Source organism: Lepidochelys kempii, chromosome 12 (genome assembly GCF_965140265.1).
Source record: "Lepidochelys kempii isolate rLepKem1 chromosome 12, rLepKem1.hap2, whole genome shotgun sequence".
Taxonomy (NCBI): Eukaryota; Metazoa; Chordata; order Testudines; family Cheloniidae; genus Lepidochelys; species Lepidochelys kempii.
This window is the reverse complement of record NC_133267.1, coordinates 16,481,455-16,494,263: the sequence shown is the minus strand read 5'-3', so window position 1 is coordinate 16,494,263 and position 12,809 is coordinate 16,481,455. Positions and strand designations below refer to the sequence as shown.

Below are 12,809 nucleotides of genomic sequence, written 5' to 3'. Positions count from 1 at the left end.
AACTGGAAACCTTAAACACCTAATTTTTAAATTAGAGACCTACGTTTGTTCCTTGCTGATGGCCACAATGATACAGTCAGAAGGTCTCTCTTTATCGTACTCTTTCTGTATCTGCTGGTAAAACTGTAGGTATAGCTTCTCCCTACGATCATCCCTGGTATAGTCATCATCTAAAATCAAAGAACAAATTGATTAAAAGGTAACAGTGACTGCAAACGAGCATTGGAGCTTCAGGTGTCTTTTCCACTCAGTTAAGTATTGTGGAATCAGAGAAGTCCACTAAAAAGTGCACTGTGAAACTAGTAAAATGTATTTGTCTTGGACACATAGCAAGACAGACATGACACAAGGAATGTGATTTAACTAGGCAGCAATTTTATTGACTCATCTGGGAATTATCCAGTAATAACTAATCCTATGCATGTCACCTTCCTCCCTAAATCTGTTCTACCTGGTGGAAAAGTGTCTTCAGACCCCACTCCAAACCTGATCCCAGCCCATTGTTAGCCCACTGCTCACCCCTCACATTAGAGCTAAAATGCTGGCGGGGAAGGGTTGGTTCCTCACTGTACGAGGCATTCGGAAGCCCAACCCTGTTCCCCCATCTTCTTTAGAAAATGCCTTCCCTTAAATCCACTTCCAACTCTGGTTCATCAAGGAACCAGACCTCTATTAAAAAAGTACTTGCAATGGAAGCATGCAACCAGGAGATGGCACCAATTAGCTTGGCTACCTCCCCACATCCCTAACTAGGCTCCCACATGTTAACAACTCCTTCCCTAACATTGGCCAAAAATATACTCAGTCCCTGTCAAAGTCTTCCCTGAATAGCCCAGGTAACTCGACAGATTTTTTAAAAAATTTAATCACTTCCTGATTTACATATTTTCTGGCCTCATGAACACGTGGAGGCCTAGTGGCTCGCTGCCATAATCTCTGATGCAATATTTCAAACCAGATTACAGTTACCCATAGGAAAAAGGTCCTGATTCTGCCCTGTCTCTTTGCCCTAGTTGTTAAGTTAACCCCCTTACAAGATCCCAAATTGTTTTCACCTTGGTACATAATAATCATTTCAGGTGGCTACCAAAGGGTGTAAGCGGATATCAGCTAATCGCAGAGCATTTACGTTAAAAGGTAATTAGTCCTCCTTCCGTGCAATCATCCCCTCACCAAGGCCTAATATTGTGAATCTTCTGGGCAACTGGCTGCCCACTTCTGGGCCCAATGAACAATATTGTGCCCACAGATCTAATAATTATCTCTTGTCACCTGCTCCCTTGATCCAGAAAACTAGGTATGCCGCAAAACATAGCAAATTCACACCCCTGGTCTCTAATTCTCAACTGGAGGCCTCATATGCACTGAGTATTATGACATCAACCAACTGTATCCCTCAAGCCCCTATTACCAGTTGCACTGCAGAAGTTGCTGCCCTGATCCTGAGAGAATGGCACCCAAATTCACCGCAGGGAACCCTGATAGCATAAGCCTCTTTTATAAGACTGCCACAAACTGGAATTTTCTTGAGAAACTCCTGTCAACAGGAAGAAAGAGTGGCCCAGCATTAACCAGCCTCAGCAATACGTAGGTCCTTAATGCTCTGACTGGGCAAGTCCCTGCCTTCCCAAACTCTTGCAGTACTATAGACTCCCCTTCCCCTCCCTGATCCATTGACATTATCAGAGTCAAAATGACTGATCGTTCCCCCAATATAAGTCCCTAAATTCCAAAGCTCTACCTGAAATACCCCCTTGCTGATCTAGGCACGAGCTCATTGACTAAATTTTTTAAAAAAGCCCATTAAGACAGCTGCCTTGTTCAAGTCTGCATACTGGCTCTATTAACATACCTGATAAACTCCCACCAGATCCCAAAGAAACTGAATAATGATGGCTTGTCAGGGATCTTCTATAAGGCCTGTGGGATGAGACCACCATCTAACAGCCTCCTAACTAAAACCCGCCACAAGGTTCCAGAAAACCCAACATCCTGCTAGGTGATGCTGATAAACAACTGAAACAATCATTGATGCCAGCCCACAGTGTATCAGACACCACGCACTTCAGGAACTGGCCGAATCTCGGGCAAGCCGACCCCAAAACTGAGTCAATTCCCTAAAACCCTAAACTTTTATGGGGCTGCTGATCTCTGCATTAATCCAAGCACAGCAATGAGCCAAAGTTCCAAAAGGCCAGTGACATCTGCTCAGGCTCCTTGTCAGCGCCTGGTGCCAAATCTTGAAATCCATCCACCTGCAATCGAGACAGCATGGGCTATGCCATTATTAATCCCAGGCACATGTTAGCAGTAAAAAAGATTTAGCAAGTTAAGCACTGCAGGACAAATGCCCTCACCAACCTTGTAACTCAGAGTGACCTGGAGGAGTGGGTGTTAGTATGTACCAGTGCCATGTTGTCACTATAGAATTTCACTTGTTTGTGAGCTTCTCTCCTCCAGATCATCACTGCAACTAAAATGGGGGGAAAAAACCCAGTAATGTTATATCCTTTACTATCTCCCAGAGTATATGATCACTAGGCATCTCCAAGCACACCACCTGCCCTAGTAAAGGCCCCAAACCTGTGTCCCCAATGCATGAGTGAACTTTCAGGTCTGTCTCTACCCCAGCTAGGCATCTAGCAGGAGACACTTCTCTCTCCAAAAAAGTAACTCCATTAAAGTGATTTAGGAACTGAGCTGTTCCCATGCCCATAAATTCACCTTCATTTTTTTACTCATATTTATAAAATGGTTGGGCCTAGCTATCCCTGACATGTCAGCAGATGGCATGCAAAACTAAGAAGGCAAACAACAGCCTGCAGTTCATGCAGTGTAATCTACTTGGCTGCTCTGTCCTCCTTAATCCCAATAATTCTGCAAATTCATGCACAGAAAGTCTAGAGATGTCAGTCTCTATATCTAACTTGATCCCCTTTTTTTTTCTGCTAGCAGTAATCATAGGTACTGGGTAAGAGGAGATCAACAAGCTGGCACACTTTAGAATCTGCCCTGCCCATAAACAAGAAGGCATCCTGGTAGTCTGCTATTTGCTGTAAACCCAATTCCCATATCACTGACCTCCACCTTTGGGCTGAGCCCACTATTGAGCATCCCACTGCTATGGCCTTGTCAAAATAAAAACCGACCGATCAAATAAAACCCCACAGGTCTGAAATCTGAGGGGGTTTACTGGTAGCATCAAAAAGCCAACCTGATGCTACATTTCACTAAAATTGACCTGCAACTGCAAGTCCTCACCATGTTCACAATGGTACCAAAAGACGAGTAACATACTGAACATAATTCACGGTCTATTGCATCATACATGGAGCTTCCAATACTCCTTGATGCCTTTTTGGGGCCCAAACCCGAAGGAGAAACCTGCAGGTCAGTCACAGGTCAGTGCATGAATAGCCCTGTAATTCTGTTAGAAACAGTTTCTTGTTAAATCTTGCCCCTTATTATGTCTCTCAAACCTACAGATGTCAAATTTTGAGACGTCTGAATTCCAACTCCTTCATATGGTATCCCAAATCCTGCTACAAACTCCTCCCAAAAATATTCCCCATCTGTCTTGTTAAGGTAATCCCAGGGAAACACCCAAAGCACCTTGACATGGAGATAAAGCTCCTTCCTTCATTCCTGCTACTTGGTCCTGTGTGTGGGGATAGAGGGAGCATCTGACTGATCCCTCCTTCTACTGGTCTGGAACTTTCCACAAATGCTGTGGCAAATGAGTGCCCCGTGAACACCGAAACACTTCTGGCATGTGATTTTTTATCTGCAGAAGTTCCAGAAACATCCACCTTCACTGAAGTCCCAGCATACTTTACTGCAAGAATCAGATCTCTGGTTAGCCTGCTGTGGAAACAATAAACTGCTGTTGGTATGTATGAATGGCACTGACCAAGCCAGGATCATCTGCTCTAACCAGAGGTCATTATCAGCCCTGTCACACTCATTCGTGGACATATTGCATGCAGCCTGTAACTTAAATTCCTTGTCTTAATGGGCCCATGCTATACCCCCAAATGTATTGCAGGCCCAATAGAATATGTACATATATTTGTACAAGGCTGAGCTTCTCTGGATATTTGCCAGACATCACCCCAGCACATATCAAAAAGGCAGGTTGTCAGTTTTCCCAGGTTCAAGCCACCCTTTGATACCTCACATTCTCAGTGTCCCTCTTATTTCTCCGCACTCTACCTTCCATCATTGCTTCCCTGTACAATGAGAATATTTCTGTGGGGTTTTTTTAAGTGGCTTTGAGCAGGTGCACCCCCAACTGGAGATGCATTCCTGTACAAGCCTGTCTTATTTTCACCTGGAAGACAAAAAACTGACAGCTGCAGTGGAACCCGCCACATAACCTGCTCCCCACCACCCTGTGATGTACTCATCTCTATGGCCTTGCCACCTACCCCTACATTGCAAGCCTAAGTGTGATTCGGCACCTGCATTCCTACCCCTCCTTGATTGGTAGCTCTTACCCTGCTGATGGGAGCAGAATCAATTTGGCTGCTGCCATTACCCCAAACCGGAGCCTATGTTGGGCGTGCAGCGGTTCCCATGCTAGATTCCCCAACAGAAGTTAAGGGATAAGGAGAACAAACTTCTGTAACTTAAGGACCAGAGAATCCACAGTGGCGTTTAAGTTTGGCCACCTGGCTGGAAGAGTAATTTCACCTGCAGCCTGTACCCCAGACTGCCTGGAGAACTCAGGGCAAGTGGGTTAGAACCCTCTGTGGAAGCCCACCCAGTCTCGCCAAGAGGAGCTCCAGGGGTATCCTCCAGGTCAGAGGCTCCCTCCATTGTCCCTGTGGAAAAATCTGCTGCCCGTCTAGGTCCCCGATTCTGTCCCTGGGAGAAGGGGCATGGCCCTCCACACCGTACTGTTCTGTTCCGCCCCCCACCCCACCTGTCCAGGTGCATCTTCCAAAGTACATGCTCACTGCACTCCCCAGAGCCCAAACTCACCCACTACTGGCAAAGGAGATACCCCTGCCGGGGGGACCACACTTGCAGCCCTTGCTGTTCTCCACTTCTCTCGGGAGCAAGGGGCGGTTGGGCCAACTTCCACTGCTGAGGATTCATGCTCCGGATCCTGTCGCCTGGAAGAACCTGGCTGCTGGGCTGCCACTGCTGCCTCTTGTCTTCCGGATATCCCTGGGATCTCATGCAGACTGGGACCTGCTGGGACCACCACCGTCAACTTGATGTATCTCGGGACTCCCTCACTCCAGGAGGCACCCCATGCTCCCATTCTGCTGGACTACTTCCCTGCTAGCATCTAAGCTATTGCTTTGAGTGTGTAATGATGTCCCAGCCAGGGGGAAAGGGCTTGGATGCATAGGAGTCCCTGGGCTTCTACTGTGCTGCTCAAACCAGACAATCGTCCAGGATAAACCCAATCATTCCTTCCAAACCCAAGAGGAAGCTGACTTCCCACAGGGTGTGGGAGACCCTTAAAGAAGCGTGTAGACTGCTGGCCTGTCTCCCCAGCCAGGAAGGACTGAAACCATAACTAGAGTGTGATTCAGGCCCTTTTCTCAGGCTTCAGCTTTATTTTTCCAACATAAACTAACACAATACTTCAACTATCCCGTCTTCTCAATGCAAGGTCTTTTGGAGAGGCCTACTGATTCCCCACACAATTTTTCCCCCCAGCCATTTGCCAGAGTCATCCTGCTCCAGGGCCTGCCAAAGGCGCCAACCTGCTTCCTGCAGCTCTTCCACATGACCCAGAAACTTCTTACCAGAGCCTCCCTGCTCCGGGCCTGCTACTGAGTCACCTGCTGGCTTTTACAGTAACCTGATCCCTCACTGATCAGCCACAGGTGAGGTTGGGCCCCAAGTTCACTGAAGGGCCAAGTACCCTGTGATAAAACCACCGAGTTCCTCTTTCTCCTGCAGACCCACACAAAGGCTGCAGGGGGTATAGTTTAACAAAGGAATATCAATTAGTTACAAATTCTTACCTTTTTGGGAATACTGGTATCTCTCATAGTAATCTTCATTTCCTGGTGAATAGTCATACTGTTGTCCAAATAGTTCTTCAAAACTAAGGAGGAAATAATATTTTGATGAAAAAAATATATTCAAAACATGATACCAGACCAATTCATACAGATATCCACACAAACTAGGAAGATAAAGGTTTTAAACAGTTGTAGTGTAAAAGTTATCGACATCGAGTTTCAGAATAGATTACTTTAAGCCATGGAGAGGTCAGAAATGTTAGTCTTTCCATACTTAAAAGACTAAACTAATTTTCCATTAAAAAGCTTTTGACCTCCCAAGTAGCTTCACTAAAACTAAAGTATATTTAAAAGAAAAAGATTATACAATGATCTATAAAGCCCTGAAAGTTCTTGGATCTGATTGCTAGAGTTCAGTCAAGACTGGTGGAGGCATTTCTGTTCTCTGCTCCAGAGACTGAACTCTAAGATCAGTGGCAGGGCATCTTCAACGGACAGCTCTCGCCTCCAAAATTCACTGAAAATTCATATCAAAGTGGTCTTATTTTAACTCTATTTTAAAACAACTGTAGTGTGCCCATGTGCTATAGCATTAGATACCATGAACAAACTAGGTGTTTAAAAAAGCCCAACAACTATTTAGGAAGTTTTAACAGATATATAAATCCTTGTTATGTAAATATTAGACAAAACCATAGTCATTACAAAAGTGAGCTTGTTTATAGACAGAAGTATTTTCCTGCAGACACATGGGTTGTTCACAAAGGCTTTAAATAATTTACATAGTTATCCTATTGAAAAGTCTTACCTATTCAGATCTTCAAAGTCCTTTGAATAACCATCTTGGGGAGAATAAGGACTTTTCTGGTATGGTCTGTAAGGATTTATGCTAAAAGAGGTAAGAAATATGAGATTAGGTATGTTCGGTCAAAAGAGCTTTTGCATGGCTACAATGAAAAAGCTTAAGTTTTACATACTGGTACTCTAAAGTACTTAATGGACTTTCCAAATTCCTTTTAGTTTTGGTTTTAAAACAAATGTCATTATAAAACTATCTGCTTAATTCCAGGGCTGCAGTATTATGGTGAAGCAAAACATATCTTCCTTTCAGTCAAAGGAAGACAAAACATTCCCAAAAACTTTCCTTCACAAATCTTGGGCATCTGTAAGCCAGTGACACTTTCATATTTCCTTGTAAGGTTTTGCCTGCATTGAGCTAGGTATACACTGCAAGCTAGGGGTGCGATTCCTCTGCTCCTCACACACACTTACACTAGCTCTCATCAAGATAGCTCAAGTATAAACAGCAGTGCAGCCACAGTAACACTGGTAATGGCCATGGAGGCACGGCTGAGCCGGGCCGAGTATGCACCCACCTGAAACCAGCTCAGCCATGCCTCCATGGCCGCTATCAGCGCTAACGCAGCTGCACGGTTATTTGTACTTGCGCTATCCCAATGAGAGCTAGCATGTGTGTAGGAGCAGGGGAAAATCACATCCCTAGCTTGAAGAGTAGACATAGTCTTAGAAAAATGCCTTCTAACATAAAACAAGGCAGCTACATTTTGTTTACAGCCAGCTTCTGCTGATGTTTTATTCTTCCTTTTAATGAAATGGTGATGTCATACCAGCTGTCATGAAGTTTTGCAATCACCGATGAGACATTTTAGGGCAAGTGACATTTACATTCTGCTTACACCACCTCTATCTGAAGCTTTGGATGATCTATCATTTTCCCCTGAACCTACAGTTGCTCGTGAGCGTAAAGGCTGAAGCACATGCTGTTAAGCACAAGTTAACACAACCGATTTTGGATCTTGCAGTTACGACTTAACTGATTTGTTGTCCATAAGATGTGGTAAAATGTAATTTAAGCAAGGCTTTTGAATGGTAGTAAACTTCAGTTTACCTATCATTTTAAGCATTTAATTTGCTTTAAGAATACAATCCTATACACTGGTTCATTTTGTTCTGCAAGAGATGCCTATGCTACCAAAGCCAAATATATTTTCACACAAAGGTCACAGGTGAGTGCTTTACTTTCTTATTCTTAATATTTATATTATGGTGGTAGCCAGAGGCACCAGTGAGGATTAGGGTTCAAGAGTGCTACATGTTGTACAAACTGTTAGACAAGGTTCCTGCCCCAAAAGAGCTTACAATCTACGACAAGCAACACAAAAAGAGTGGGGGAACAGGGAGACAAACATACTGTTTTAGTTGTCTTGATGTAGAGACACCCTGAATTTGCATACAAATTAAGGACAGAAAATGAGTTTAGTTTATGTATTACATAATTAGTTTATGTATTACCGTTAGGACCTTTTTCTGCACTGGCAAGAGGATTGACTAAAAGCCCTAATAGAACTTGATCTCTAACTTCTATAACATTTCAGTTCTACTTCATCAGAAAGAAGAGCAAGATAGAATTTGACATATAGAAAGGACTGAACACACAGAAAGGATCACAAGAGTTATCTGGGAAAATGTTCTTACTCTGAGGTGAATAGGGGAGGGCTAGTATGAGAAACCTAAGTCACGAATAGAACTAGTGCCTGGGGATTTGATAAGGATCACATAGGCTTGGTACAGTTTGTTTTGTGAAGGTAGTGCCAAATACGAAGTCCACAGGATAAAAGAAATAAGCAGATGGCTCAACCTGAACAAGTCAAAAGCAAGTTGCTTTGAATGAAACACAGGCTGACTAGGATGATGTCCAAAACCAAAATCAGTAGCCACAAAGAAAAACAGCACAATATTTGGATGCCAACCAACCAATAGGAGAAGAGAGATTTTGTCTTAACTCTGCCTTGTCAAGAGATCAGGAATCTTGCAACACCAGTAGGGAGCCAGCTTCACTTGAAATAAACACTGTAGTTGACTTAAGTTATTCATATTTTTAACTATGTTGTCAAAATTACAAATATTTTATCACCTGAAAAATGGAACTGATAGCTATTCATGATAATTAGAAAACTGCTTTGGAAATCCTAGCACATCAAAAAACTATTCAGGAACTAACTATATATAAAATGGATGCGCCTAATGCTTCGTTGCATGCCAGGCACATTGACAAGGTAGGGCCAATCTATCACAAGATAAATGGTCCCAGCAGCAGGTAATACAGATTACCACATTGCTCAAGTACAGAAGTGCTAACATCTAGAGAGATGTCAGCCATTTGAAATAGACGGAGATCCTGCAACAGGATAGTGTTGCACTTTCAGCCATCTCTACCAGTATCAGCACTTTTGGGCTGTGCTATTCCATGGCTGCTGCTGAGATAGCAAGAAACAGACAAGGATGAAAGGATGACTGGATAGACAAGAGTGGTGGTCCAAATACTAGTCCAAGAATTCTTCTGTAAAGAATGAGAAGAGGACACTTCCATATCCAAAAGATTAGAAGTTTAGTTTTAAAAACTTAGTTTCTCAACCTAGTTGGTAAGAATTTGGATTCTCCAGGAGTCTTAATTATTTTGATGGAATAATCTGATATAGCCAGGAATCTAAGGTGGATAATTCTAAATAAAATATTGTTTCCACAAACACAAACCTAGTAACTTCTATAAGTTTTCACCGATTATCAGAAAACTTTTGAGAAAGCCAGTAAAAGAATGCAACCATAGAGTTAGTTCACATTTCAGGATTTCTTCAAAAACAGTCATTCTGGGACGGTTATTCAAAGTATCAATGTTTATCTCATAATAGGGAGAAACAGACAAAAGTCTTAAATCACTCTGCTGGTAATATAAAACAGAATATGAAAATGTGGGAAGGAAATGAAGAAGGAGATAAGAGGCTAAGGAGGCACCACTTGGGAAAAGAAAATGGTAAGAATAGAATAAACTGGGAAAAATCATATGCACATTGTGAAGACCTGAAGACTAATCAAGAACTCATTCATGCTAGTACTAAAGAAACGTTAAGAAAAAGTGAACAAAAACTGTAAGATTGTCCCCTCTAACATTTACTAAAGGAGTTCTGTTTACTTTGATAGAAGTAACTTACGAAGACATCTAGAAGGGAAAACAAGTGTACGCTTACAAACAGAATGCACAATAGCGTTTTTACACACAAAACTGGATGAAGAAAAAGTCCACCTTTTATAATCTACTTAAAAACTCAATAAATCTGTTACATATTACTTACTCCAGAAGGCGTGGAATCCATCCGGGTCTATGCCTGGACCCAAAATGAAAAGAGCTTGGATTAAGTTATATTGAAGACAAACCGTAAAAAAACAGCAGTTATATCAAGATTAGTAAAATGTGCTGAGTTTCTTCAGCAGCACAGACCTTATGCACCACACTTTCAGATTATCACAAAATGTTTTAAAGAGTGAATGATAAGCTTAAGAAAAAATGGAAATTATGTTGTGTTGTAAAGGAATCTGATTTTTGGAGTAGGTGTGTTCCTTGAAGCTATCTTTTGTAGGCCCCAAGTACTCAGAGGCATATGCAAACCTTACTCACCTCAACTGTAGAAAGAGAAAAAGAGCAAAGAAAGGAGAGTTAGCGATACTGATTAAATGAAATTCAACTACTAACACTAGTAATCTATATTTTATCCCTCACACCATAAGCCATATAGCAGGGCATTAGATTGCTCCTAAAATTGATATTTCTAATATTCTATCAAGAGATGCGTACAGAGGAATTCTTTTTTATGTATTTATACACATACCCAAAAAATGATCCAGTTGGATGCTCTGCTACTGTCTAACAAAAGATTTCCCTTTTTCCAGATGCAGCTAGTTGGTAAAGCTGGCCTTTCCATGACGAACTTCAAAGGGTTTTGAAATACATGATTTTGTTCACCTGGCAAGAATAACTGTTGGCCAAAATAAGAAATCCTAAATTCTGATCTCCTTACCAAAAGACATTCTTGGATCTGTATATTAATTTTACTTAGGGAAATGAAAGTTTGGAAAGAAATAAAGGTAATTGCTTGCTAAACATGAAATTTAGAAAGCCATTCAGAAAAGTATTAGAAATTGAGTAAGAAATTACCCTTGTGTAACTGAACAAAAATTAGGATAATAATCTTAATCCTCCAGAACTTCTGGACGAAGTATCTGCAATAATAAATAAATGGCCTTATGAAGAAGAGGGCCTGACTGAAGATCTAGTCTCAAACAACTTCTACAACAGCTTGAAATTTTAACACTAGAACTTTAAAGTGACATGGTGCATTAGAAGAGTGGACTGTACAGAGAAATAACAAGACTGGCACAGGAGGAAAGTAAGAAACAAGTGAGCCTAATTATCTCCTATAGACACTGTTACCAGATGCTCTTGGATTATGCTCAAAGAACCACTATGAGATTTAGAAATGGATACCAAAAGATCCTGTACCAATGACTGAGTTTTTTTCTCTCTGTACCACAAAGAAAAGACACTTCATACCTAATTCTGTGCTGAAAATCCAGGGGTCTTCACACACTGAGTTTCAGATATTCTGTGCATTTAATTACTGAGCAATCAAAATTTACTCTAGCCTTTCTATTTAGGCTGTTAGTTATAAGGCTTCACACATCACAGCAGAAAGGTACATCTAGGATTACACTGACAGATGTATTACTTAGAGGAAGCAGATTCTTCAAGCTACAATGGTAGTATAATGAGGACAGCTGTTTGGTCTTACTTCATTTACTTTGACTATTCTAAAATGAATGGCATTGGATAGGACAATGTAAAAGCTACTTAAATTCAACTGATGGTGTCAGGTTCTATTTAACTGCTTAAGTTTAAAAGAAAAAAAAAAAGGAAGCAGCAGCAGCATTTTGAAATATCCTGGAACTTTTACATGAGATTTGAAGATAAAGAAATAGGTTTTTACTTAGTGCCTCCTGGGTCAATTCTCATTGCTCTAAACATTGCTTCTTGGTGTAGGTCAAGACTTTTAGTGTCCCAAAGGTCAGAAAATTGACAAAGTTACTAAATATCTAGTAACTAGCTGGAGGAGTAAACCTACTAGTCAATGATAGACACAAAAGATAAGTAGAGAGCCTCCACATCAATGAGCTCCAGGAAGAATCACATGTTGTAAAGTACAACCTCCTGCCATAGGTAATGGAAGTGCTAGAATTCATGCATTGGGCTCCAGCTTTCATATCAGCATCTGGCTATCTGATTAATGTGAAGCTTCAACGACTTCTAGATACTAGAAAGGAAAAGAGGCTCTCTGGATACTGCAAGGGTAAGGAAAACACAGAAAAAGCTTCTGGTACTCTAGTCTTCTCCTACAGCACAGATTGATAGATATTTTTTTTTTGGGGGGGGGGGGAGGGAGGGGAGGGTGTTGTGAAAAATTCTAGCACTGATTTATGCTGATGAGATTTTGCCAGATGCCAGCAGACCAAAACCGATACTCTCAATTATTTCATTGCTGCCCACACCAATAGGAGAGATTAGTCTTGTTAATTTTACATTGCTAGCGGGCACAGCTATGAGGCACTGCAGACTCAGGAAACCACCACCACCACATTGGCTTACGTTCAGTCGGTCATCTTCACAACAGAACTGGTTAGAAACAGTCTGTTTTTTTTATATGAAAGTTTGAATTCTGCAAAGAACTAATGTTCAGCCTCTGCATGCAGAGAAGGCTTCCCACTGGTGAGCAGGCACATGATTTTTTCCATCTCTACCCTTGATATGAGAATGCTTTGATGTCTGTGTTACTCTGAATAAGTTTATTCAAAAGATATTTTGTAAAGATAGTCCATCTTTTCTGCTTTAATATACTTTTAATTTAAACAAGTTGCAATCTAGTTTCATTTTGGTCCTTTATTGGACACCTTAACCTCAGCCATAACAACACTTGA

At 41.6% G+C, this 12,809-nt stretch overlaps 1 protein-coding gene across 12 annotated transcripts in view; it reads right to left on the bottom strand.

Moving 5' to 3' along the window:
* LOC140896231 (nuclear receptor coactivator 5-like) overlaps window positions 1-12,809 on the bottom strand; it is a 42,961-nt gene that overhangs the window by 24,146 nt on the left and 6,006 nt on the right. For 6 of the 12 annotated variants that reach the window (XM_073307675.1, XM_073307673.1, XM_073307684.1 and 3 more), the window contains exons 3-7: window positions 10,136-10,168; window positions 6,793-6,873; window positions 5,985-6,067; window positions 4,984-5,199; window positions 44-170 (exon numbers count right to left, since the gene is read on the bottom strand). In XM_073307675.1, coding sequence (XP_073163776.1) covers window positions 44-170; window positions 4,984-5,199; window positions 5,985-6,067; window positions 6,793-6,873; window positions 10,136-10,168 — 540 coding nt within the window. The remainder of the gene's footprint in view (window positions 1-43; window positions 171-4,983; window positions 5,200-5,984; window positions 6,068-6,792; window positions 6,874-10,135; window positions 10,169-12,809) is intronic. The other 6 variants (XM_073307681.1, XM_073307679.1, XM_073307682.1 and 3 more) reach the window with 3 other exon arrangements.